This window comes from Drosophila eugracilis, unplaced genomic scaffold (genome assembly GCF_018153835.1).
Source record: "Drosophila eugracilis isolate 14026-0451.02 unplaced genomic scaffold, ASM1815383v1 contig_2154, whole genome shotgun sequence".
In the NCBI taxonomy this organism is placed as follows: Eukaryota; Metazoa; Arthropoda; class Insecta; order Diptera; family Drosophilidae; genus Drosophila; species Drosophila eugracilis.
The window spans coordinates 3,906,109-3,933,696 of NW_024573038.1; the positions used below are offsets into that span (position 1 = coordinate 3,906,109).

Consider the following 27,588-nt stretch of genomic DNA (forward strand, 5'->3'; position numbering starts at 1 on the left):
AATGGCACGTAAAATTATGTAAATTTATAGGAAAAATAGTAATCAAGCACATTTATTAATTGCTCACCCGCTCTCTGAAAAGTTTGTATGTGTATGTTAGTGAATAGTTTGTGTCTTTGTTAATAAGCGCGACGCAGTTTGTGTTTTGTGAGTGCTAAATTTAGTAGTCAAAGTTCAATGCGGAATATTGAATAACTGGAGGAAGGCACTACGGCGAAATACTCGAAATACTCCTCTTTCAAATTCTACTACTTTTCCAGACAGCTTGGTACATATTTGCACATGTGCCACGATAGAGAGGGTTTTAGAGAGCACGAGAGCACAGAATAAAAATAAATATTCACCAAAATGCGTAAGACGTCAGCTTGGTTTAATAAATAAAACAAGCAGGAAAATAAAACAAGCTGCGCGTAATTCCAAAATCAAGTTTTCGATCTTTACAGCCAGAAGTTTATAAACAAGAAAGAGAGCCGAAGCTGGAAACTAATAAGCAACACAGAAAGTAAGTTGGTATCACATATTTATAGCCTTAATTGGGTATTAACAGTAAGTATGAAACATAAAATGTTTTTTCTTTTTAAATACTCTTGCGTTAAAAAAATTAATGTATTAAGTTTGAAAATATTATATTTACTGTCGGAATAAGTATATTTTTAGAAAACAAAATAATTTTTTCTCTGTACATTGACAGTGGAGATGGGAAATATGGAGAGAACGGCATGGTTTGCGTGGGGGAGCTGATATCAGCGGTATAACGGTAAAGGGCAAACCCCACATGTAGTAAACCAAAAAAAAAGAACCAGCCAATACAGTCAAGCCTCTTTGCTAAAAATCAATTTTACAGCCGAAAATCGAAGCATTTTAATTGAAATGTTTTCGCCAGCTTTTATTGCTGTTTATGTTTACCTTTCACACTCGCATGTTTAATTAAAATGTTAACAGAGGTTGTGCTTATTGGGGGGTACGACTGTACTACCTAAAAGTGCCAGAAACCGAAACGGAAAACGTTAGGGCGAAATATCAAGATGTTTATTATTATTTTTCGTTCATGTTAGACCATAAATGAAGTGTTAAAATGGCATGAAATTAAATCTGGCAGTTGGGAGTTGGCTGAAAGTGATGACGCTGTGACGATAACGTCATTATCGTTATCACCCCCAAGCCACTTGAAAGGCGCAAATGTTATCAGCACTGGCATTAAAGCAACAACAATAACAGATTCCAATCCGCAATCCATACCCAGAATCGGCCGACATTATATTCAGCTTTCAGCTTCACCATGGGGCTTCAGCTCCAGTGCACGGCATCCGCCCATGCTCCTCCAATCTCTCCACTTCCCGGGGGGTCTTTGGGGACATTGCCATTGCTGTTGCCGACTCTATGTTTTTATACTTTGTATACTGCTATTGCCATAGCCAACTGGCCGTATTCGTAGAAATTTCTCACACACAGCAGGGGTCAGACAAATAGTAACCAAATAACAAAGATGCGCTTAAAAGGGGAAAACTTAATAGCAATTGTAGAAAAATTACTCAATTATAGAATATTTTCAATAAAAAAGTTATATTTTGTAATCTCAAGATATTTCCTTAAATTAATTTAAAAAAAAATATTAAAAATACTTTCAATCTGTGGTAACTGCAAAAATCACCTGTTTATAAAATTTTTGAAAGGATTTTTGTTCATTACGATATTTTCTTAATATATGTATATCTGGTTAAGTTTAATTTATCCCTAAGCTGCTCACGTTCCGAAATTTTTGAATTTCTCTTGTACAATTTTATAATTTAAAAGATTTTCTCCTTGGTTGATGGCAACAGTGAAAGCAAAGTATATACATAATTACATATATATACATTCGTAGTTTTTGCAACACAGACCAGTTGAATGCACCCCAGTTGCTTATATGGCACACAATTGATAAGCACGCAGGAGACTCTCGGATTCCAATTGTAATGCATACCTCGGTGTGTGTGTGTGTGTGCGTGCGCAGAAGTAATCATAATAGCAAATAATTAGTATTGATTACAGCGCCTCTCTATTGATTGATAACAATATGCAAAGCAGAAAATGACAATTTTTGCTGGAATGTCTATAACTCAGTAATTAGTTTATTGGGAAACCAAATACAAATTATAATTAAACAAAAGAATAAAATGGGTTTTAATTAGTTATTATAAGCGAATGAAGCATTTTTATGTTTGTATTCCTCAGACATTTTTAAATGACTTCTGCATATTGTGATTTAATATCAGCCACCCGCAACGAAAACCCCTTAGAATCCTTCAGAATGAAATGGTATAATTGTATCTTATTGCTTTAAGGCGGGGCACGTGCCCTAAGTGCGTACATTTAGGAGTACGTTGTCCCTGCATATACATACTTATATATATTTATGTTGTACATATGTATATCAGTACGATGGGGTCTGCGTGTGATAGCAGCGGCTAAAAATAATTCATACGCATCATAGGGGCCCAGCATTGACGTTAGAGATAGGATTGGATTGTATTGGCACATGTTGGTTGCATTCCCTTCAAGGGCATTGTCGATAAGGGTCCATCACAGTGAAGCAAAAGTATTTCAAATATTGTCAAAAAATATTATTAGGCTAGAAGATAGGCCCTTTTGTACCACTGTGAAAAGTCGACTTTTATTACAACAATAAACAACAACAAGGACGGCAAATAAGGAATACTAATAAAAATATGCATTCTAATGAAACGTAAACAGGCGATAGTGCAAAGAGTTTATAAACAATTTTATTTGCTCTTTTCTCTCATCTCGCTCGCATTGCTGCATTTTTCAAAGCCCTAATCGGTTGTAGAACATCATATAATATTATGAAAGTGCATTTTCCTGAACGTTTACCTGCATAAATTCGTCTTTTAGCTTATTACTTTTTATATAAACATTCTGTTATGCGGGTCAGTTATGAAACAATTGACTTTTTTACAGATATTTTAAAGTATATTTTCTTATTTCCTTTTTTTTTAAATTTAATCAAGATTGTTAAAGATAAGAGAATTTTTGAAAATTAAAAAAAGTCATTTTTATCTGTATGTAAGATGCTTTCACAAAACATTGTTAAATATATAACCAACAAACTTAGAGAACATTGTTAAGTAGGAAACTGTTTGATCATGCGCAATATCCGGATGAAAAAAACACACTAAGAGCGGAAAGAGAGCGGTGTCAAGGCTGCGTCACACATCGGAAATAGACATCAGCTACGATTTTGGCGGGCATAAATATGCTATTTGCTGTTTCAGTTACCACAATTACTCCAACAGGCTGATCAAATATTGATCGACTTGAGGACCCCCGTCGACCATGTGAGCCCACTACGTCACTACTGACGGTTCCCGAAAAGGGGGTCTGTTACTCGGTTTTGTTGAGGGGGGAAGTACACACCACTGTGATGTCTTTGCGATAAGAATTGCGACCTCAATGCCAGGTATTTGTTGCCTCAGCCGGGAACTTTCCTTTCCCATCGATAACAAGATAACAAATAAAATTATTTAATTTATAATCGTGAATTAAGAACTCCCAGCGAGAGGCGCCGCATTACAGTACAATCAACCGAATGTCTCTCAAACTGTTTGTTCATATTTTCCCATGGCGCGCCAAAAGCTCTGCTCGTCGGCAGTGAATCTAAAACTGCACATTGAGCACTTACACAAACTTTGAAAAACGGAAAGTATTTTCTTAAATAAAATTGTATAAACTTTCTCCCTTTATTATAACTATTAAAATTGTGTTTCCATAATTAATACTAAACTGCGATAAACTGCTAATAAGAAGTTCCCTCCTAATATCTAATAATATAGGTCTGACTCTTTTCCATGAATTAAACGATTAACAACGCACTGCTTAAGTTATTTTTTGTAATATTTCTATTAAATTAATAATGAGAGAGAGAAACACCTCAGTTTTGTTTATCCCAATTATTCCATGACTCAATTTGTTTTTTTTTTTATGAAAAATTATGGTTTTCTACTGAATTTATTAATCTACTGTTTTGGAGAATGCTAATTTCAAATCCTATTGGTACGCAGATAATCTTCATCGTCATCTCCTTCGGCATCTTCTACCACACTGTAGGAATTCTTTCCAGAGGCATCCTTGGCCAGATGCGTTTCGAAGAACTCCTCCACGGTGTCCGTGTTCCACTTGGTAATGGATAGCGTCTCTTGAACCTTACCACTGGCATCCAAAAGCTTGACCACTGGATCTAAGCCCCGTACGTATTTAATCTGAAGGTTGGGGAACTTGGCAGGACGGCCACTTTGGATGAAGGCCTGAATCTGTGGATAGGCCCGGAATTTGCAGGTGCATACCTCCAAAATAGCCTTAGCATAAGTTCGCTGGGCCGCCGGCTGTTGATCCAAAGTGCAGCATTGCTTGCAATGGGGTCTGAAAATGTATAATCTTAAGCCTTTAGTGCTTCACAATGTTAAAGTATTAAAAACAGCCCATGTGCATAGTTACGTATGTCGTAACACCAACAAGTAACTATACATATTAAGACATAACTATCTAACTTTGTTATACATTAAGGATAATACATTTAATGAATGATTTAAAAACCTTCTAAGTTTAGTCCTAAAAAAATATGTATAGTTGTTTGTCATACAATCCCTGCATTCGTTAGTTATTTAAAAATGTCAATGCTATATTACTGTACAATATTGTAATATTATTTAACTAACTTGATGGTATCCAGTCCAAAATCGTCCAGTTTGTCGCAACTGGAGCACATTAACTGGGCCTTTATGAATCCCAATTCCCGGCATTCGGCGCCCGACAACTCCGCTTGGATTTGCTGGCACTGCAAAGTGTAAAATAAATATTTTGAAAAAGTTATAGCAAATGTACTAACTTACACTTAACGCCATGAGCAGAAACACCACATATTGATGCATATTTATGATTAAATTCTAATTCAATTTACTACGACCACGTCGTTGTTTACAAAATTTTCTTAGCAGTGTTACCAGGTGATAAATTGCTGATTACCTAAATTTTCTTAAAAAACTGTAAAATCGATTTAATTGTTTGCCTGTATTCGATAGATCATTCCTACTATCGATAAGAAATGCAGAAGGCCACCCCTAGCTCAGAAATCGAAGATATTTTTCCTGGTGCATTTGTTTTTTTCGCTTCGCTCGCGGAGTGAGCCCAATTTTAAATTAGTTTAATTGCAAACAGTGAAGCTAGTCGAAGACCAATTATCGACTATCGCTGTGCAGCCGAAAAACCAACAGTATTATCTGTGTGTGTGTTTGGCAACAAAATTTCGAACAAAATCAATAAAACGGAAACGTGAGAGAGCGCTGCGCAAAAGAGAAAAGCAAACGCAATCGACCAACGCATAGAAGAAAACAAGGTGAATAAATAGAACATGGCACAGAAAAGGAAAAATAGTATCAAATCGAATTAAAATCTAGTACAAAAATAGAAAAAGGCAAAGCAAAGAAGGGGAAACAAATAACAGTTACAGTAGTAATCCAGGAGAGCCAAGGCTCTCTTTTACCCACTCCTTACGTGTATGTGTGCGTTTTTGTATACATGTGTTTATGTTTTGTTTAGCAAATTAATAATCTTAATACTGCTGGGATTTCGCCACTCAGGTGCTAAATGCTAAAAAAGAGTACACACTTAGATAAGTCTGACTGTGTGTCGGTGTACTTGCTTATTTAATTCATATTTACTCAAGTAAATTAATTCGTTTGCCCTTGTACAATAACAACAAGCCCCGTTTGCTTGGAAACTCGTTCTCGTCCCCTCTCTCCGTCGATCCGTTCTTATTCTTTCTCTATTCCATTGCAATACCAATGCCAATGCAGTTGTAGGTGTTTGTATTTTTTCATTCAACCCAGGAAATTGCCCCTTGAGAGACCTTCCATTCAGACAGCTTCCATCTGCATCTTTCCATCTTCTTCTGCGTCTTCCGCTTGCATCTTTATGCTCTCTTTTGTGGTTCTGGTCCCGTTTAACTGGTTTATTTCTTACTATATTCCAGTGATATACCTCTCTCTCTTTCTCTTTGCCCCTGCACACCTGCTGCTGCTTGGCAGCTGTCCACGCGCTCAAATTTCTTATCAACAAACAAACTCCGGCTGAAATCCAAAACCTGGCCCAAACTGCGTTGTTACTTTTCCACAGCGATTTGCTAATTCCCAACGCCTTTTGTCATGGCCCTGTTGCTTTCTCCCTTTCAGCTTCACCTACTCCCTTCTCTCTCTTTCCTCTTCTTCTGTTTCCTTTTACACACACGCTACAGAGTTACAGTAGAACTTAGGAACTTACAAAAAAACTAATCAATCACGAAATGTCATGATAATATTACATATGCTTTTATATTTAAATTATCAAGAATTTTCGTAAATATAAGATTTAAAAGTATTATACAATTTTTAAGTTAAATAGTTATTCAACTTAAATTGCATTTATATATTGTTTTTAAAGAAAGTATTATAAAAGAAAATATATTCAGCCGCATATATAAAATATAAAGTTGACGAATAAACCCCAAAGATTAAAGTTTAAGGTTATACTGTAATGTAAATGATATGCGTACTTGACCGGTTTTTAGTGATTTTGATAAGACTCGCATAAATACTTTGGCATTGGTTTAATTATTTGAATAAGTAAATATAAAAGCAATTAAATCTTGAATAAGTTTCAAGTCTTTACTTTAAGTGGATTTATTCTGAAGTCTTAAAAGTAAATGAGTTATTTTATTACACAAAATTTTGAAGTAAAAAATCCTGTAATTAAAAAATATTCACCTTTCAAAAGGTGGTTAAACTCCTCGAAGTACGACTGTACTTGGTACAATCGCTGTCGGAGCCATGCAATTTTGCGATATTTCAAATGCTTACACATCTGACTCATTCGCAGGTAACTGTAATTACCCTAACATTTACTTGCGTTCAGCACTTGTGGATTGTATTCGTCACCTTATCAATACCGTTAAACCTTCTGTTTGTTATTCTTGTGCCTTATGTTTCTACACTCATTACACAGGAAAAAATTATGTCAATACTTCTGTTTGTTTTCACATATTTTAATAACATGACTTAAGAAATAAACGATTATTGAAATGTTGATATGTGGTTTGAGATGTAATATATTTAAATTTGTTGAATTTTCTGTGACTTTTTATTTGTGTAAAGTCTATTTTTAATGAGCCCTCAGGTGCTCATTTAGCTCGTTGGCGTCTATTAGCTCATTATTCAAGCTTACGTTCGGCTCACCCACACACATACTAATAAAAACTAAAATGTAAGCCTCCACTCGCAGAAATTAGGCACAACTTAGGTGCACTCACGCAGTTTTCTAGTAGCTTGAAATATTTAAATTGCTTATTCAGCTGAGTTTATTTTTCAATTGACCGAAAGGTCAACCTAATTGTATTTGTATCTTGCGACTTTAAAACTGTCTCACTCGTACTCTTGCTCTTCTCCAGCCTTTTCAGTTGTCAACTTTCACTACGTACGCACTATTGTTGTTATTTTTAGGCGTAGATGAATGTGTGTATATGTTGGAAGTAAAAGAGAAAGATATTTGGAGCTTGGGTTTGTAGGCTTATTTATAACAAAGTCGTTCCTGCTCCGTTTAAGGACTCTCCATTGTGGCTCGTAGTCCAGTCTAGTGACGAAAGTCCATCTAAATATATTTGTAACAAAAACTGGTATGACTTGTGATTAAAAATGTAACACATTTATTTACTTTTATAAAAAATAGTTGACAACTATCAAACATAACACGGTTGAAATTAAAATCTAAAATAATTTTTGAAATAATATAAAATATATTATACAACTAACATTTTTAACAACAGTAAAATGTATTGTTTAAAGAATATATATATTAATTGATATAATGTGGTTAAATTCTATTCATTAATTCTCGTATATATAATGTTAGACAGTTTCGTTAGCATCGTTATCATTGATTAACAAATTCCAATTCGTTTGAATGATTAGAATCATTAACAATAAGTTGATAACTTAACAAAGAATATATTTTTGTAATACTTTGTTTTACTTTATTATTTATTTATCTGTATTACTTGTATTTACCATTTATTCAATCAGCATTTATGTATATCTAGTGTTTCTGACTAAGGCATTGATTTTATGGGCTTGCTGATGGCCAATGCTAAATCACCGCAAATACGGAAACTAATTTGTTTATTTGTCTGCCCACTTGAATGTTATAGCATTTTAGCTTTAAAAACATTGGATTTTGATTTCAGCGGAAAAAAACTGAAAATCATTTTGGCAGATATAAACATATCGTTATCATTTGTTTGTATTGTAAGCAAGGAAGTGGTGTCAGTTACATTCGATTGAAGTAGATAAATTATTCTTCATTTCACCTTTATAAGCACTTGAAATCTCGTGAATAACTAGCCAAAGCAAACACCTTTCTCGTTAGCACCTTAAAGCTAAGTTTATTACTTTTTCTGTATTTAAATACATAACATAAAAAGTTGTTATATATTGAAGTGTCTGAAGTGAACGATATGTTAAGTGAGAGTGTAACCAGAAAATAAAAAAAATTCTCGAAAATAAATGCAAACTGTGCAAATACAACAGCCGTTTGGGTTTCGCTCGCTATTCCGGCCAGGTAAATAAAAGATGACATTTTTGTTAAAAAATTTATGAAATTCGATTTTCTGTTTCTCGTTCTCACTTAGGTCGCGGAGCATAGGTTGTAATTGTGAGAAGGAGGCGGCTGGCGGTGCTAGCCAGGCAATTAACCCACACAAATCCGAACACGAGTTTACATTTTTGAGTTGATTTTAATTGCACTTCGTTTTTGTTTTGCAGCCGCCTGCCAGCCTGCCATCCAGCCAAAGCTAAACCACATTACGAAACACCTCACACTGAAATTCAGCCACATTCCTATGTAAAGCTAATATGAGTTAAGATCAAGATGCGAGTCCAGGATCTGCTGCTTACCATCGCATTAATCAGCGCTTGTACGACGCTAACCGTTGCTTGCTCATCACGTGCCATCGCCAAGCCGCGGCCTACAGCTGCACCGATCCTACCGCCGGATAATGTAGAGATTACTACAACGCCAAGGCCAAATGTCACCTTTCCGATCTTCGCCTGTCCACCAACCTATGCAGCCTGGTATTGCCTAAACGATGCCACCTGCTTTACGGTGGAGATTCACAATGAAATGCTCTACAATTGCGAGTGTGCCTTGGGATTTATGGGACCTAGATGCGAGTACAAGGAGATAGATGGCTCTTACCTGCCCACCAGGAATCGGGTTATGTTGGAGAAGGCCAGTATTGTAAGCGGAGCAACGTTGGCCCTTCTTTTAATGGCCATGTGCTGTGTGGTTTTGTACCTGCGACACGAGAAGCTACAGAAACAGAAGCTGAACGACAGCAGCGCTATCACCTCGACCGATGGTGGTGGCTGTCAGAACGAGGGGATGGACGAGGTGGATGGTTTGCGACCCTTGCGCCCAGTGAGACGTCCCTTTGGACCCTGCCGCATCCTATCGCTGGAGGAGGCTTACGTTCAGGCGCTAGCCCCCAATCGCCCCAGGCACTGCAACTAACACTCCCGATAACTAAAAAGCCAGGCTGCTTATTTGTTTTTGAATGTCTAACATGTCCAACTGTTTATTTTAACTTATTAACGAAACCATGAACTTGAGATGGCTGATGCCGTAGCTCTAAGTGCCTACTGACGTGCCTATAAAAATTTTAGACCAAGTATTAACAAACAAAAACTGATTGCTCAGAGAGAGAAAGATAAAACGAAATCTAGATTTAACGCAATGCAATTTTGGCAGCTAGCCGCCCATTTATTTATTATACACCTAATTCTATTAAGAGATCTTAAAACTATTAACGTTAATAAAAGCGATGACTAAACAAGCTTTATTTTCAATTTTATGGTAATAGTTTGTTTCAGAAGCGCATGATATGGATTGTTAATTACATGGGTAAATTAAATAACATAAGAATTACATACGAGTATATTACTCATTAAATTAAGAGTTTTATATAATAAGTTCATACATATTTAAAACATCTCATATTCTAGTTTCCCATGACTTAAACTTAAGCTTTTCCTAATAATTACATCTTTTTCTTATATCTATATATTATTATCTTGTTTTTTGTACCAAATTCCAGTAATGCCGCACAACAACCAACCATCGCCCGGGGACGATCAATTAGGACCGCCAAAGGCTGACTTTAGTGCGCCGCCGCCGTACGAGGCCAACCTGGGCCATGGCCAGCAGGTGGCTCTGCCGGCTCAGATGCCAACGCTGGCCCTAGCCACACCCGATCCCAGTCAGATGCAGATTCCAATGCAGATGCAAGTGCAGCTGCCGGGCCAGGCGGACCTGATGAATGCACAACTGCCGCCGGAGATACACGGGAAGCTGCCCACCTACGAGGAGGTGCAGATGGAGAAGTCGCTAAACGGAGAGCTGCCGCCCGCCTTTTTGACTCTGCCCTCCTCACAGCAGCTTCCACCACCTCCGAATCCGCTGCTGCCGCCAAATCCGCTGCGCGATGGCGACGCTGTGCGTTCCGCTCAGCAGGCAATCACATTCGTTGCCATTGGTGCCAGCGATCCGGAAAACAGCCTGTCCACCACGGACAACTTGCTCGGAACGGACATTATGTTTATCACGGCCTTTATTGTGGCGTTTCTGTTTAACTGGATTGGCTTCTTGATGCTTACCTGTTTTTGTCACACAATTGCCGCCCGATATGGAGCACTGTCGGGATTCGGACTATCGCTGGCCAAATGGACGCTGATCGTGAAGCACTCAACGGACTTGGCTTCGCACGAAAACTCCTGGCTTTGGTGGCTGATCTGCGCCTTTGGCTTCTTGATCAGCATACGCGCTTTAGTTCAGTATGTGAGCATCAAGAGATCGTGGCGCCTGCTCTCCGCCTCCGCCCAGGAACGGCTGTTATTCTTCTACTAGGTGCGCCAAGTGACTTTCCAGTGGCTGCCATGTAAATACGTTGTGGGTGGCTAGGAAGCTCGAATCTTACTCGATCGCAACAGTCTATATACCCCCAGATCCAGCACAAAAAATCAATGCGAACTTAATTTAAAGAGTTCTCGAAATCTCTAAAAGTTTTAAAGAATGCCATTAAATGAAATGTATTAGGCCCACGTTCCTTTTTTTTATTTAAATAGAATCAAAGAGAATGTACAAATTAACATTATTTTAAAAGCATATTATATCGGGGGCAAATCCCTTACCTTAAATTCAGATGCAAAACTGATTAACTGATTAATTGAAAACTGTAAAAGACTTCTAGAAAAGTAAAATTTTCTTGTAGAAACTACTTTTATTGAATCCTTCTAGACATCTAAAGTAGTTGTGAACGGTGCAGCAGATAGTGTGAAATGGCTGCTCCACCGTTTACAAGTCTATAAAGGATTTGCTTCAAACTTCTAGAGATTTCGGGAGCACACCAAGTTGCGGATTAGTGTTTTCTCTAGTTTCTATGTTAAATAGCGCAACTTAGTCCACGAAACCAGAAACTGTAGGATAATAACGTTAACTATGTGTGTTAAATGGTGAGAGGCAGATGCTTATTCGCCTGCACCCCAATCGATTATATTTGTAAATGTATGTGAAATGTGTATGGATATATATATATATATATATATATATATATATATATATATATCACCCCTGATAGATCCCCTCTACACCTCTACAAAATCTCCCTAAGCCTTTTAGTGGCGCCCATGCACTTAAAACAAAGACACAAAAACAAACCAAAAAAAAAAAATGGAAAAGGAAAATAAAATTGAAGGTCGAAGAGGAAAATATGCCACTCATATTTTTTTGTTGAGCCTACTTTACGCTGTGGTACTTAATTAATTAACTACACAAGATCCAGCAGTAATGCGAATGCTAAACACACAAAACCCACTATTGCTAGTACATATGATTATTGCCTATTATAACGTTTAAAATTAATACGTTTAATCCCTTTGTATGTAAATCAAACGATGCATATGCATTGCAAAAGGCGCAGAGTCGTAAGAACTGCGTCAGTTTTATGCAAATTCAATAAAATCGAATGATGATTCAAATAAAGCTCTATGTTTTGAAATATTTTAGAATTTCTGGCTGTCCTTGAAGCTCAGTTAAGTTCCTTCAGAAAACAAAACAAAAATTTAACAGGAATGTTTTTTTTAAAACATATTTTCAAAAATGGAAACCGAGTTGGATTTAATCTACATACGAGGTGTGTTCAAAAAGTAAGGTGACTTTGTATTTTCAAGAAAAACTATTAATTTATTTATCAATATTTATGTTGTCCCCTTCAAAGTAATCCCCCTCAGATACAATACACTTATGCCAACGGTTTTTCCAATCCTCAAAGCACTTCCCATAAGCACTTTTCGGTATAGCCTTGAGCTCTTGCAGCGATGCAGTCTTTATCTCTTCAATCGTTGCAAATCTCCGTCCTTTCATAGGTCTCTTCAGTTTTGGGAACAAGAAAAAGTCACATGGGGCCAAATCCGGTGAATATGGTGGCTGAGGCATTATTGTGGTGTTGTTTTTGGCCAAAAAATCTCTCACAAGCAAAGATGAGTGAGCAGGGGCATTACCGTGATGCAAAAGCCATGAATTGTTTTTCCACAATTCTGGACGTTTCTTTCGTATTGCTTCTCGCAAACGGCGCATAACTTCCAGATAATACTGTTTATTGACCGTACGACCATATGGTAAGAACTCCTGATGCACCACGCCATGGTAATCGAAGAAAACAGTGATCAAAACTTTGACATTTGATCGAACTTGGCGTGCTTTTTTCGGTCTTGGCTCGCCTGGGCTCTTCCTTTGGGACGATTGGGCTTTGGTTTCGATATCATAACCATATACCCATGATTCGTCACCAGTTATGACCCTTTTGAGTAAATCTGGGTCGTCGTTGACGTCATTCAACAGCTCTTGAGCGATGCTCATGCGACGGTTCTTTTGGTCAAAATTCAGCAATTTCGGAACAAACTTCGCTGACACACGACTCATACCCAAAACGTTTGAAAAAATTTCATGGCACGAGCCAAGCGATATACCGACATCTTCAGCAACTTCTCTGATAGTGATTCGACGATTTTCCAAAACAATTTTCGTCACTGCTTGAACGTTTTCATCAGTTGTTGACGTGCTTGGGCGTCCAGAGCGAGGCTGGTCATTGGCATCTTCCCGGCCATCTTGGAAGAGTTTGTACCACTTGTACACATTTTTTTTACTCAGAACAGTTTCACCGTATGCCACTGTCAACATTTCAAGTGTTTCAGAGCACTTAATTTTATTTTTTACACAAAATTTGATGCAAATCCTTTGATCCATATTTTTCGATAGCAAAAAATCGCCGAGCTCGCAAAATAACTTGTAACTTTACGCCTCTCACAACCAAACAAAAGAGGATGTTCCATTGAAACTCGGTACAGATGTTAGGGAAGAGTGTACCAATATAACAAAACAAAAAAATCGATAATCGAAAATATGTTGCCCGCGAAATTTGAAAAGTCACCTTACTTTTTGAACACACCTCGTATATCCTGACCCAAAATTATATATTAAAATAAAAATTAAAAAAAAGAAACTTTAGGGGTAAGATTTCATTGTCAAGTTCTCTAAGTATTTCAAGATGATGTAGAAATAGGCCTGAGTGTGGTATAATTAAAATTTTCTTAAAAATTGTATTAAAAATTATGTACAGTTTTTAAAAACCCAGCATTCACAGGGAGGCGATTGTAATCACTGTTAAAGTCAGGACACAAACCTCCAACTTTTTTTTTATAATACTACATCGAAGAAATGATTAAAAAAGTTTTTTCTCTAATCATAATTATGCATCTCAAATCGTTTTACCATTGATAAAAGAGTGAATCTTACTAATAAGTAAAACTAAGTTGTAGTACCCACGATATGTACAGTTCGTCAAATACCTAAACCTAGTAACAATATATATCGATAAAAAACGCACGAAAAATACCGGTTAAAGATTTAATAAAATCTGACAGTACGCAGCTGGTCACACTGTATCTAAAAAATTGGTTGGCCAGGAAAAAATCATCGAGGAAGTTGGACGTGTTAGATCGGTGTGAATTATATAGGTAGCAAAGTATTTTTCGCTACAGTAAGGAAAACAATAGTGCAATAGTCCAGTAATTGACAAGTCGCATCACGTAAGTTTCTTAACAAATTAACAATTTTCTTGGTATGGTGCTTTGTTTGTAAGGCTAACGCAAAATTTTTTGTGTATCTGTTGGGTAATTTTTTTTTCTTGCTTGCATTCCCTGGGCATCTGAAAATAGTAATTATTGATTTTCCTGGGGCTCCTTGCATGTGTTTGTGTATAAAGTAATGAGATAATGGGGTAATTGCTTATTTATTTGTTCCTGAGTGCTTTTTATCGTGATATACTTTCATTATGCGGTCTGAACATATATGTACATAGTTTTACTAATGCATTTAGTATAATTTATTGGTGCAAAAACAAGTTTTCTGAATTACAGAAATGAAGGCTTACTTTTATGTCTACTGTATTTTTTCTATTTCTCTCCCTTTTGCACCCGCATGGCCGGCCGGCTTTCCAAGTGAATCAATTACTTATACACACGCACTGTCTGGGCCGCCATCTTTTTTTGCTTAGCTCTTTGTGAGTTTATTTTACATCGTTATTTTACCCTTTTGTATTGGCCAAATACAAAGAAAGTAAATGTGTTAGTGTTGTGCCTTACAAACCAGTTTTAATACTTATTAATGTAAGCTGCTGAGTATAGCGCCAAAATTGTTCTCATTTCGTTATCTCCCTTCTTTCCTCTTTTCTCTCTTGTTTTTGTATGTATGTATGTATCGTGTGGTGGTGTGTGTATACGCACGCTGGGTTGTTTTACGGGTTTTCTTTTGGGGTTCAATAACTACCCGTTGAATAAAATATTAAGACTTACTAACAACAAATAAATTTAAAATTTCCCGCTTGCAACTCAATATTTGTTTCGATCTTTGTTTGTGCCGTTTTACTTTCAGCTTGCTTTAAGTATTTTGCTTCGCTTAAATACAAATCCTACATTACACATCCCATAAAAACAATCCCACAAAATCAAAAACCCATCAAAATTATGGTCAGGTATGCTGCACATCAACCCCAAAAAACACTAATTATTTATGTATCTCCTTTTTTCAAGAACCAAACGTTTTCCGCTTCTAAAATTATACTTTTTTAAGCCATTGTTAGAATATTTAAAGTAATTTTGATATAAAAAAACACAAGCAAATGTGTAAATAACGGCTTAAAAATGTATATACTTGCGAATTAGTCATTTATATTTTGTGAAAGTGATAAACAAAATTCTTGTTTTGCGAATTATTTTATAAAAGGTTTCGAAGTTCTTGGATTATTATAATTTTCCCAATAAAACCTATATATCGAAATCAGCTGTATTTATAGATTCACTAATTAGTTTATCTTATCTTCTTGCAGCGTAAAGGTCAACGGAAATCCCCAGAATCGTTTAGTGAATACCCAAAAGGTCAACGGCAACATGGCATTCCGTGGTAACCAGAATCGCAACCGCAACTTTGGAGGTGGTAACAACAACTATGGTGGTCCTATGGGCACCAACCGCATGGGCGGTATGAATATGTCACCCTGGGAATCGCAAAATCCCGGCGGTGGACAGTTTGGCAACAATATGCGTCAGGGTGGCGGTCAAATGAACGCCCAGGCCATTAACCTGGCCAACAATCTGCTGAACAATCTGTTCAGGAACCAGAATCCACCATCGCTTCTGGATTTGCCTCGCGGCGGCGGCGGCATGGGAAATCGCAATCAACGCGGCGGCCCGGTATGTACAAAAGTTCAATTTTCCCCCCAATTTAGTTGACAAAATACGAAGTAAATTTCTATATTTATCTATGTTAGTTATTTTCGGAATTCGTGAACTGCGAATCGAATTTCTGTGGTGGAGATTGTAAGTAATGAAAGGTCTTCTTAGATGAAATGTATGGTACATATGTTGGAATAGAATGGCAATATTGTCTAAAAATATGTAAAGTTGTAATCATTTCAGGTCCGAATGACTTATATAAGTACTTTCAAAATGAGTGTACTATTCTTTCGAATTAATGTCTAACAAAAATACCCAAATTGTTTTCTTTAAAACATTTCAAGGCTAAATCCAGCCTAAAATAAACCTAAGTTAAATGTGTGCTCTTTGTAATGACTATTTTCTTGCTCTCCACTACAGAACCTTATATTTTGTGTTAATTTACTCTTACTTAGATTGTTATATTATTATTACCCAACGTAGATAATGCTTTTGCTTTAAGATATATAAAAAACAAAGATCCAAAATATAATTGTAGTATGTAGTTTACTAAATCGACAAAAGGAAAAACATAAACTAACAAAAATAATAATAGAAAGAAGACTGTAATGATAAGAACTTTTGTGCAGTTTTGTTAGGATTTAAGATTACAAGGAGGAGGATGGAAGGTTTTCAATTTAAAAACGCATTTATTCCATTTAAAATGCAATACTTTTTTAGTTCCGTAGAAACTGCACAAACCGACGAAATAAGAAAAACCGAATTGATTTAATATAAAATATACACACGCATTGATAATAAAAATGTACCTATAAAAACATGTACCGCCAACACTTGTTCCACTTAACGATGAAAAGAGTATGATATGATGATGATCTCTATATGTCAAGATTGAATCATAAGTAATTTATATGCAATAATTCTCTTACTAGATGTACTTAAGCATTTAATTACCTTTTTACCATATTTATAATTCGATTATTATCCAAAATCCTTTGCCAAGTTAAAATCAAACATTGGACTTGGCTGGACTCTTTTTTGCCACAATGCTTTTCTAATTTATCCATTATCTATTTTTATTCTCTCTTCCAAAACCAAAACAAAAATATGCCTCAAATGAACTCAAAAATTCGATGCTTTTCAATACACCTCAAATGTCGAATATCCGAATATCGAAACCGCATCGTCTTGCATATTTCGAATAATGCATTTCATGTTGTTGCTGCTCCGGCATATTCAATTGCTGTTATTGTTGTTGCTGCTGCTGCTGGCGTTGTTGTTGTTGCTGCTGTTGTTGGCGTTGTCGTTGCTGATGTTGCCTATTGTTGTTGCCGTTAATGCTGCCTCTTCCCATACTTGCAAAAATATCTATTGCAATATCAACGAAAATTGATTTTCCCGCCCAAACTTAATATATTCCATTAACGGCCAACAATATAATTTCGGAAAATCAAAATAAAATTGAAAACACACAAAAAATGCAACGCAAACACATACTCAACACGCACACACACACGCGCACGCGATGCACACACAATGTGGCCAATATGCGAAACTCCACCGACGATGCGAAACTATATACTATATGATGCTTCCCGTGCGACGCCACTGATTGATTGATTGATTGACTGATTGCTTTCGATTGATTGATATTGATCGCATTGCAATCTTCTAATCTGCTCTGCTCTGAAACCGAAACTGATCCGATCTGGTACTGGTACTGCTTGATGGTGCAACATAATTACATCCGAAACCACAAATATGTAATACCTGTTAATATCTAATGTCTAATGCAAATTCATCGCCAATTCTTCTTCGACGTTCCTGCCTCTGAAACTCAAATCCGATTTCCAATTTTCCAAATGCCACTCGCCGCCACACGCCAACGAATGAATGAATATATATGTCTGCAATATATATCCAACTAATCCCCGTCGACTGATTGGCCGCCGCAACTGCCCCGCCGATCTGACCAAATATCAATATACCATGTATATCTATATATATATATATATATATTTAACTATATATCAACGTTTTTCATGTAATCTCTGTAACGATTTGTCTTCGCAATTATCATTTATCTATTCTATTTGATCAATCTGAACCTACAAAACATTGTAAATGGCCAACAACGCCATAATTGCCCCTTTTGATCATTCGAAAATGCGATCTATATCTATATACTGTTGTCTCTGTAAACCAAAACCAAAATCAATTACACATATTATGTGCCATGTGTGTGCATTCGCAATTGTACGAAATGTTAATGTTAATCCAAAATGATAAACTAAACAATATTAGATGGTCAATCGCGGCGGCGGTGCCGGCAATCGTCTTAATAACCGTCGTGGCCAGGGAGGTGGCTTCCAAAATCGTGGCGCCACTGGTAGTGGACCCAAGCCCCCGCAAAAGCAGGGCGGCGGCGGTATTCGCAAGCAAAATGCTTTTGATCGTGCCAAGAAACTTTTGGCTAAAAATGCCAACCAAAATAAAAAGAAGGAACCCACTCCTGGCGAAAAGAAAATCGAGAGGTAAGACTTACTACAACTTTTCCAAAAAACAAAAACAAAAAAAAAACCAAACCAAAAACCACAAAAAAAGAGTATACATTTTTGCTGCCCACCAAATCGAAAGGATTGATTTCTTTCACTAAAAACCAAAAACAAAAAAAAACAAACTTAGCAGCGTAAATATTTAATTTAAACAGTTTTTCTTAAGTACTTAGGCATTCAAACTTTCTAATTGCGTTTCCTCCTCATACATTTCTAAAAAGTATATTTAATTAGAATTAGTTCTTCATTAGGGTGTTACCTTTTTTTTTGATGCTGTTCTTACAACTGTGTGTTTGTGGGCAAGGTGGGCGGGATCTCGACCCTTTGGGTGGGCAAGTGTAAGTCTATAATTCAATGTGTTCGTTCAGACCTACATATTACCCAAATCTTTTTTGTTTTTTCAATAAGATTTTATTTGAAAATAATTAATATTATTATGTAAGATTGGGCTTCACTTTTTGCGTTTTGTGTACATTCTTAACTTGAGTTTTTGATATTTAAAACTTAAAAAGGAGAGACTAATTAACTAAAATGTTAATGACATTTTTATTAAATTTCTTTATATTTAACATATTAACATTCTTCAAATAGAAACGATGATGATAATCTCTCCTTTTTGATTGCAAAATCATTTCATGTTTAAATAATCTAAATTTTGCTTGAAACTTCAACTATAAATGTAAGATTTCATTACAGAAAGAAATATGCTGTACAACTTTGCTGTAAAAACATAATTTAAGTTAAGTTTTTGTTTTTATTTAAGACTATAACTTTCACATTTTAAGTTAATGGCATATTTCTTTCTTGTCAAGCATCTATACTCACTTTCATAACGCATCAAAATCATAGTTCAACTTATTCACTATTATTGTATGACTCACCTATCGCCATCTTTACTGTACGTATCATAAATATAAATTGCAGCAAGAACCACTCTACCCCTCTAATATCGTATTCTCTTCCCCAGAGCCAGACCAGACGAATCCCCGTCTAAGCATTTAAGACTTAAAAACTAATTAATTTACCTTTCTTTATTCCTTTCCTCAAAAAATAAATGATCTGTGATCAAATTATAAAGCCCAACCAAGGAGTCGCCGTACGCTAGTGTGCCCAACGATATGTTCTACTGTCATCTGTGCAAGAAGCATATGTGGGACGCAAACTCGTTCGAGAACCACATCAAGGGACGCACACATCTGATGATGCGCGAGGGCATTGAGGAGAGCTACCGCCTTAAGGCCAACATGATCCGTCAGGAGGCTAAGATCGCCGAGCAGCTTAAGTCGATTGAATTCGACCGTTTGAAACGCATGGGCAAGAGTAAGCAGCGTCAGTTGGACTACTGCACCATGTGCGATCTGAACTTCCATGGTCATATCTCGACCCATCGCAAGTCGGAGGGCCACTTGCAGCTGAAGAAGTTCCTTCATCCCAAGTGTATTGAGTGCAACAAGGAGTTCGCCACTCGCATCGACTACGACACCCATCTGCTGTCTGCCGAGCATCTGAAGAAGGCCGCCGAGAGCAACACCAAGGTTGGTGAGCGCAAGCGCCAAACCTTGCCCATCAGCACTGAGGAGGAGGAGACCCGCGATCTCCGCCTGCCCCAGAAGCGCAAGAAGAAGCCAGCCAAGAAGGAGGGTGAAGCCGCCGACGGTGAGGCCAAGAAGGAGGGTGGCGGCGATGGTGAGGCTGCCGAGGGTGAAGAAGCCGAGGGCGATGAGGCCAAGGAAGGCGAAGAGGGTGCCGACGAGACCAAGGAGGGCGAAGATCTTAACGAGAGCCAGGAGGAAGAGGAGGTGGCCCTGCCTGTGGATCCCGAGGACTGCATCCTTGACTTCAATGACGGCGACGAGATCCCCAGCGAGGTGGACACCCGCCTACCCAAGTACAACTGGCAGCGCGCCGTTGGTCCTGGCCTGATCTCCAAGCTCGAGTGCTACGAGTGCTCGGTGTGCAGCAAGTTCTTCGACACCGAGGTGACCGCCGAGATTCACTCGCGCACAGCTACCCATCACCGCAACTTCTTGAAGTTCATCAACGAAAAGTCCAGCGATACCAAGATCGCCCAGAAGCGCGCTGCCGCTGCCCTGGAGGAGAATGAGCGCAAGAAGCGCAAGATAGAGGAGGCAGAGGCTCCGGCCACTGAGGGAGCCGCCGAGGAAGCTACTGAGGAGGCCGAGGGTGAGCTGTACGATCCTTCGGAAGCCACCGGTGACGATGACGACGTAGAGATGGCTGATGACAATGCCGAGGGCGAAGGTGAAGGAGAGGGCGAAGAAGAGGTCGAGGGTGCAGATGATGGCGCCTCCCAGGACAAGGGGGAGGAGGAGATGGAGGCCCAAGATGAGGAACAAGAGGCCGAGCCAGAAGCCGAAGCGGAGCCTGCGCCAGTCAAAACTCCCGCGCCCAAGGCGGTAGCCAAGACCCCAGCCAAGGCACCCGCTGCTGCCGCCACTCCTGCTGCTGCTGCGGCCCCAACGCCGGATGCCTCTCCATCACCGGCCAAAAAAGCAACGCCGGCTCGCGCTGCCACCGGAGCCAAGGCCACACCGCAACGCCAACGTGCCCGTGGCCGCTACAATCGCTACTAAGTAGACGTCGAAGGAATTCGTAATTTAACATAACATATACTTTAACTCTATACAAGAAAATAAATACATTCACGCCCAGGAGGATGAAGAGCAGATCACATCGATCTCTTCCCGTAATTTGACATTTGCATCCCGATTTGCATAAAAACTGAATGAATCGAAACAGACAAGACAAGCAACTTTGCGTTGGAACAGTTGAATACATTGTAGCTGATGGAGGAACTTCTTGATTTTTTTCTGTGACGAGGAAGAAAACAAACAAACAACATGATTGAATTGATTTCCATATGAATTACACCCAATTCACCACCTCCCCACTGCATACCATACCAGCCAGTCGACCATTCAAACTATGTAATCATAAAAATTTTAAAATAAACAAAATAGTTGTAAAACAAATGCAATTCCTGTTCGTCTTATTCGAGGGAAATGGAAATTCGTTTTTGAAATGTTGGACAACAATTCCTAGAAACTGCGATTTGCAGTTTGGGTATATATCATCGGAAAAACAAAGTTTAAGATATAGAACTTAGGTAGTTTACCATAAGATGTTTTGTCTATTCAAAAGTGGCTTCGTAATTTTCGTTCATTTCTCTTATGCATCCTAATTATCTCTAATAAACGAAGGATATTGATATTAGATTTCGCAATCCGTTCAAAAACCCAATAAATTTTCATAAGCCCTTAGCTTTACATACACACAAGCTATATATTTTATGCCACCAATCGCAAATATTGATATTGAGATTATGTGCGCTGAGCATACATATAAGGAAAGCCCTGATATGATGTGATACAATGTATGGATATATTATGTACAGCTTACAAGACTAGGAGGCGCCTTTCTTTCGAGTATTTCAAGGGTAGCGCAAATGACAATTGAGTGAGATCCCACTGAACCTGGGGGATGTGGAATTAAGTACTTGGGTGCAATGTGAGGGTCAATGGGAATCAGTTGAAGTCCAGAGTATTCGCCTCCGTCATGGTGGTGCGCATGCGGCTCTGATCGCTCTGAGATCGGCGGAGTCCACCCGGTCTCCATCCACTCCTCCAGCGCTTGATGCAGCTAAACAATGACCAGTTGATGGACTTGGATCGACTCAAGACATAGACATACGGATCCGAGGTAAAGTGCAAAGCCGTGAGGACATCAGCGATTATGAAAAATTTATTCGTTGCAGGTACCCGGTTCGGGGCAATGGCCAATGGTATGGCAATCTTAAAAATGTTTCAAAATTAGATTGTATGAATAGTATGGTGAATTTCCCAAGGACTCACCATCTGTGGCATCCAGCAGATGACAAATGAGATACTGAGAAACGCCATCAATTTGGCGAACTTTATCTCCACCGGTGAGGAATCCGTGGCAGCCATAGTCACGCTAACGCTATGACGGAATTGCCTAGTTGGCTGGACACTGCGATGGCTGTTCCCGCTTCCTGAGCTAAGCTGCGTCTGGTAGAGAGTGGTGCCGCTGCTGCTCTCCGGATCGATGCTAATAGCACTGCTCTTGTCCCTGGTCACCAGGTCATAGTGCATGTGCCTTTTGGCCGTGCGACTCCTACCGATCACACAGAGCAATGTGTGTGCCACGAAGAGATTGCATGCCACGATCACTATGCAGAGCAGGGTACCTGGTGTAGATTTTCAAATTAGTTGGAATATATAAAAAATAATGGTAGGTAATTACCAAAGACCATAAAGAGCACCGCGTACGACTTGTTCCACACTCCCGGCGCATCGCGATATCGTATGCATTTCATGTGGTCGGGATCAGATTCATCAATATAGGCTCCAAACCCAACAAATGGCAGGAACGTGATGACCACGGCCACGATCAGTATGTACTGAATCAGCTTGCGAATCAGCTCGAAGGTGATGTGCTTTGGGTGAGATTTATAACTATTAGATAAATGAGTTTGTAAGGCTTGTGAGTTCCTGAATGCAAATTATCTCATTTGTTTAGTTAATTAAATGTTTCAAAAAAGATCTTAAAGTTTATAACATTACATTTATAAATTAAGCATATGCATAACATGAACTGAAATTTCTGTGGTAACTTTTTTCATTATTCAATTGTTTAAAAAATGTATGTACCTTGTGGTAAATAAAGGGTCTTGCCAAGGCCATCCACCTTTCCGCTGCCATGACTGCCGCAATGCATCCAGAGCTAAGGCCAAAGAACCGCCACACCACAAGACCCATACAATCCGCTCGGATGAAGGACTGCAGGACCTCCTTGGAAAGGTACATCTTCAGCAGAGTTGTGGTCAGCATACCCAGCAGAGCCACCAGATTGTTAGTGGCCAGGCATCTGAAATGGGTAAGGGTTCCCATAACTTAAGGATAGCTTAGTTGAATGGCCTTTCAAGGCTCGGAAATTGGATAATAAAAGGTTTACACTCCATTAACGTTAAATTGCCCACAAACCATTAAGCTTTATTAAATGTAATAACGAATTATTTTTAATTAATTGCCATTTTGATAAGGCAAAACTTTCAATCAAGATACCGCAGCCCCAAATGGTTGAACAACTATCGATTTTGGTAGGCTAAGACGTGACTCGATCTTTAATCAACCGCAGACAATATATAAATGAATGATTACATTTTATTGAAAAATAATAAATAAAAAGTTTCAGCCATTATATGGATATTCTTTATGGTTAGATAAGGGGCGGTGGTATGTATTAATATTAAATATATTTTTTTAACGATTTATGTTCTTTATATCATATCATATATATGAGGTAAGGGTTTGGAAGGTTTTTATTGAGGCCAACAATGTTAAATCGTAAAGTGAAGTAAATATTTTTATTGACTTCTATTCATTGTTTATAAAAATATTTGAGCAGAGTATAACTTTTTCTAAACAGAAATATTCTTAATCATTCCTATTAAGATAAAAACCATATAAAATAAATCATTTTCCTAACAAGTTATATTATTTTCACAAAGTTCATTGTAAATGAATGAAAATTTCTGCTTTGAATATAAATAAATTGTGATTGACAAATGTAGGAAACTGAGGCTGGGCCAAGAGGCTTGGCTAATCGTTAGGCACTGCCATGACTTTATTTATTTTTACTTTTATTATTTGCTTGTATACCTTTATACCTGCCTCTATTGGAAAAACTATTAAAAACTCAGTTTACGATGCATTGCAATAGTTTCACTGAAAGCAAAAGCATCGAAACTGTTCATTACAGGGCGAAAATGTCTAAATTTCCGATTTGCAATGTAAAATGTAAGATTTTCTGTTTCTGACTTGTGGAATAGCAAACTCATTGTTTATTTTTGCAATTGGGAAATACACATTTCCACAGCCATTCCGGTTCTCTTTCGGCGGCAAAAAGCAATAACACAGGGCTCGTGATGTCATCTCGTTGGGATACCCTGATTTATCGTTACTGCTCAAGTGCCAATCACTGGGTTCATTCAATCAATCAAATTACAGATCAAAGGCTCTGCCAAAGGAAAGACTTGTGTTTGGAGTGGAATTCGCATTAATTTGTGCTTCCTTGATGGCTCAAATTGCTGGCGACAGCAATTTGCTCATATTTCGCATACGCACTGTCGTCTCAGCATAAAATATTGCGAAAGGAGCAAATTGGATGCATGCCCAGTAAATCTTAACCAATAGGGTCTAATGCTGATAAATGAAATATAAATTGTGACAAAAATGTTTCATGTGAACTGAAAGGAGTAACCTTTAAGTCATAACAAATATTTCTTCACTTGATAAGCTTGTTAATAAAATGTAAGTGCACTTTTTGTCATGTTGTTTTTTCACAAAATTTATATAACGTTTTTATCACAGAATGATACTAATTCTTAGAAATAAGTTTCAAATGACTTACTCACTTAAGAGACGTTTTATTATTTAAAGCATGAACTTTGAACAAAGCTAAATAAAGTTTACTAGCTTCGTTTCATATTAGAAAAATGGTATAAATTCTTGCATCTTTACAAAGGCAATCAAAAGTGTTGTAAAAGCTCCCCTTTTTTATTTTTGAATGGAATGCCAATCTGTCTGAGCTGGGATCTCTGTCTTTGCCTACACCATTAAGCTTTTAATGCATTCGCAATAGCTGCATTCCCATGTCGCCGATAAGATTGTTCGAAACAGACTGGAATATAGACAAAATCTCACCACTAAAACACATGGCCAATGAACTAATTCCACCATTTGATAAGATATGCAAAAAGAAAGAAAACAAAAACAAAGCTCTGGCCAAACAAAACAGTTCACAGTATGCAAATCAGTCCCGCATAGGCATATAATCGAACACTATAGTAGCCGTAGTTGAGAGCAGGTTGAATAAACTTACATAGCCATGAACCAACTGGCCACAAACAGTCACAAACATTAAGTGCATAAAATGAGTAGTTACACGGAGAAAAATACTTAATCGCTATCTGTCTCCCCTTGTGGTGATAATTTTGATCAATTTTAGCAAATATAAAAATAATTTTGATCGCTTAACAAACACTTTAAAATTAGTTAAGTGGAAATTTAACAAATATATACTTTTTTAGGAATATATATATACTAATATGTTATATTTAAAATCTGACAGTCTCATGCACAAATATGAATGAAATATTTTAGGAATATGTAAATATTAATTTGAAAATGTTAAAAATGTTAATAGGCCCCTTGAATTTTAAGAAATCTAAATGTTCAAATTTAATTTATAAAATTTACCAATTTTCTTCTCTGTAGAATTAAACTTACCGCAACATGAGCGTGTATTTGCTGTTTTTATTTCGCTTTTTGCGCGCCAAAATAAAAAGTGCCAGCGAATTTCCAAAAACGCCCAAAACCATGACAATGACACCGAAGATCAAGCGATTCCGATTCGCATAGAGGCCCTTGGGAGGTATTGCAGTGACCGTTGTTGTACTATTCAGCATAAACAGGTCCATCGCTGGTGTCGTGGTTTCCATGTTGCCGGTGTGATTGTGATAATTACGTTTGATTGCAAATTCAGGTGAAAATCTAACTGGCCCGCAAAACGATTTTTATTTTACTTTTTCACAAATGGGACTGCCACAAAAACATGGCAGTAGATGGAAAACCCGTTTTGATAGCCAAAATGGAAAATGGCTTTTCCTAAGACACTTAATTAATGATTAGAGCGCGCCACACACTTGATTAACCGACTAATTCCAAGGCGATTCGATCCGAGGAGCGCGTCTGCAGTCAGCCAGGCGTCGATTAAGAATGACTAGACCGCCGAGCGGCGCACTCGTCGGCTGCTGTTGCTGCTACTGCCTATAGCTCCAAAGCTATTGAAGTGGGTGGTTGGGCAGATCGGACCGCAGAGGGGTTTCTAGGGGGTATCGTATGCTACGGTTCCTTGCTCAACAGTTGGCAAACATTTAGCCTCGGCTCTGGATCGGCTTTGCTTCGGCTGGCGCCGTCGGTAGTCGGATCGGAAATAACGTATATAGCATATAGCATATAGACACCCCAAAGCACCTTCCCACACCCACATCAACACCCTCTCAATACCGCCACCTACCCCATCGAAAATGCACAGCTCGTGCCAGCGCCTTTGGACGTGTGCGAGCGGTCAAAATAGCACGACAAATTTTATTGTTTGATACCCTATCGAGTTTCTGCTCACTTTGAATAACAATTTCCATTGGAAATTGTTAAATTACATTTATTGAATGGATTTTTATTTCAAAAGTAAAATAAATTATTTTTCAAAAATATTAACTCAAGTTTTATTACAAATAAAAGTGTAATAAAAGTGCATTACCTTATCTTTTTCCATAATAAAATACTTTTTTAGGCTGCTCAACTAATTCAACCACCAAACTTTGGTTTATTGGTCATGGGAAAAGACCATAATTAATAATGTTTTCATATTAAGAAATAGTAATTATTTTATATTTTAGCACTTTTGTTAATCATTCGGTTTTTTTGTTTTTTGGATGAAGAAAAGCAAATCTTTAATTTTAAAGAAATTCTTATACTGTAACCGAAGAATTTAGTTATAAAATTATTTTTTTATGTTTTAAAAATGAAATTTGTTCTCATCGTTCGTCTCGCATTTGATATCTACAGTTAAGTTAAATAGAAATTCTAGTCATTCACTAAAAGTTGACTAATTTAAACTCTCTTATCTGTAAAATAAAAATAAACCTTTAAAGTAGGAATTGCATTCGCTTTAAGTTGACTAATACAATAAAACGTTTTTATAAATGTTATCTAGTAAATTCGACTTGTTCTTTTAAGTTTTCCGGAAGTTTGTTTTTGATTAAAATGTTTATTTTTTATTAAAGCTTAACTTAACTTGAAAGATATATATTTCACGTTGATAAAGACGATTCCTTAAATTTCTGTTTTGTAAAAAAATAATAGATGTAGTTTTTTTTTACGTTTTATTATAACGAAATCTCATTATTACAAACAATGCACCACGATTGAAAGGAAGAGTATCTTAGGAGAACTTTGAATATAATTTGCAAATCTTTTTGATTCAGCTTTTGAATTGGATCGCCAGTCGTTCTATTGAAAATTAACAATTAAGAATTTTCAATTTGAATTTTTGGAGAGATT

General features: G+C 37.5%; 5 protein-coding genes across 8 annotated transcripts; 3 read left to right on the forward strand and 2 right to left on the reverse strand.

The window, feature by feature from the left end:
• Nucleotides 1-3,878: 3,878 nt before the first annotated feature.
• On the reverse strand, nt 3,879-5,017 carry LOC108108514 (selenoprotein F). Its single transcript, XM_017216583.2, has 3 exons — nt 4,887-5,017; nt 4,713-4,831; nt 3,879-4,416 (listed from the first exon to the last, which is right to left on the reverse strand). The coding sequence occupies exons 1-3, from the start codon at nt 4,923-4,925 to the stop codon at nt 4,038-4,040; spliced, it is 537 nt and encodes a 178-aa protein (XP_017072072.1). The 5' UTR covers nt 4,926-5,017; the 3' UTR covers nt 3,879-4,037.
• A 259-nt stretch (nt 5,018-5,276) lies between these two features.
• LOC108108512 (NEDD4 family-interacting protein 1-like) lies at nt 5,277-12,117 on the forward strand. Its single transcript, XM_017216581.2, has 2 exons — nt 5,277-5,389; nt 10,175-12,117. The coding sequence occupies exon 2, from the start codon at nt 10,177-10,179 to the stop codon at nt 10,981-10,983; it is 807 nt and encodes a 268-aa protein (XP_017072070.1). The 5' UTR covers nt 5,277-5,389; nt 10,175-10,176; the 3' UTR covers nt 10,984-12,117.
• LOC108108513 (protein spitz) lies at nt 5,278-9,910 on the forward strand. The gene is made up of 2 exons (XM_017216582.2): nt 5,278-5,389; nt 8,844-9,910. Exon 2 carries the CDS (start codon nt 8,950-8,952, stop codon nt 9,589-9,591), a length of 642 nt encoding a protein of 213 aa, XP_017072071.1. The 5' UTR covers nt 5,278-5,389; nt 8,844-8,949; the 3' UTR covers nt 9,592-9,910.
• Nucleotides 12,118-14,061: 1,944 nt separating the features above from the next.
• Nucleotides 14,062-21,419, forward strand: LOC108108550 (zinc finger protein on ecdysone puffs). 4 transcript variants are annotated; one of them, XM_017216628.1, is made up of 5 exons: nt 14,062-14,222; nt 15,067-15,166; nt 15,521-15,884; nt 18,171-18,400; nt 19,500-21,419. In XM_017216628.1, exons 2-5 carry the CDS (start codon nt 15,159-15,161, stop codon nt 21,013-21,015), a joined length of 2,118 nt encoding a protein of 705 aa, XP_017072117.1. In that variant the 5' UTR covers nt 14,062-14,222; nt 15,067-15,158; the 3' UTR covers nt 21,016-21,419. The 4 variants fall into 4 exon arrangements, with proteins under 4 accessions (XP_017072117.1, XP_017072120.1, XP_017072118.1 ...); XM_017216631.1 differs by lacking the exon at nt 18,171-18,400 and having other exon boundaries at nt 19,500-19,648; XM_017216629.1 differs by lacking the exon at nt 15,067-15,166 and having other exon boundaries at nt 14,063-14,222.
• A 280-nt stretch (nt 21,420-21,699) lies between these two features.
• On the reverse strand, nt 21,700-26,213 carry LOC108108551 (prostaglandin D2 receptor). Its single transcript, XM_017216632.1, has 5 exons — nt 25,753-26,213; nt 23,113-23,329; nt 22,706-22,898; nt 22,294-22,649; nt 21,700-22,233 (listed from the first exon to the last, which is right to left on the reverse strand). The coding sequence occupies exons 1-5, from the start codon at nt 25,962-25,964 to the stop codon at nt 21,967-21,969; spliced, it is 1,245 nt and encodes a 414-aa protein (XP_017072121.1). The 5' UTR covers nt 25,965-26,213; the 3' UTR covers nt 21,700-21,966.
• Nucleotides 26,214-27,588: the final 1,375 nt, after the last annotated feature.

Coding starts and splice junctions, on each gene's coding strand:
- LOC108108514 (XM_017216583.2), bottom strand. CDS start 4,925: ATGCATCAATATGTGGTGTTTCTGCTCATGGCGTTAAGT. Junction 4,832..4,886: donor TTCTGCTCATGGCGTTAAGT/GTAAGTTAGTAC, acceptor TACACTTTGCAG/TGCCAGCAAATCCAAGCGGA. Junction 4,417..4,712: donor TTTGGACTGGATACCATCAA/GTTAGTTAAATA, acceptor ATACATTTTCAG/ACCCCATTGCAAGCAATGCT.
- LOC108108513 (XM_017216582.2), top strand. CDS start 8,950: ATGCGAGTCCAGGATCTGCTGCTTACCATCGCATTAATCAGCGCTTGT.
- LOC108108512 (XM_017216581.2), top strand. CDS start 10,177: ATGCCGCACAACAACCAACCATCGCCCGGGGACGATCAATTAGGACCG.
- LOC108108550 (XM_017216628.1), top strand. Junction 15,885..18,170: donor GCAATCAACGCGGCGGCCCG/GTATGTACAAAA, acceptor AAACAATATTAG/ATGGTCAATCGCGGCGGCGG. Junction 18,401..19,499: donor GGCGAAAAGAAAATCGAGAG/GTAAGACTTACT, acceptor CAAATTATAAAG/CCCAACCAAGGAGTCGCCGT.
- LOC108108551 (XM_017216632.1), bottom strand. CDS start 25,964: ATGGAAACCACGACACCAGCGATGGACCTGTTTATGCTGAATAGTACA. Junction 23,330..25,752: donor AAATACACGCTCATGTTGCG/GTAAGTTTAATT, acceptor TACCCATTTCAG/ATGCCTGGCCACTAACAATC. Junction 22,899..23,112: donor GACCCTTTATTTACCACAAG/GTACATACATTT, acceptor TCTCACCCAAAG/CACATCACCTTCGAGCTGAT.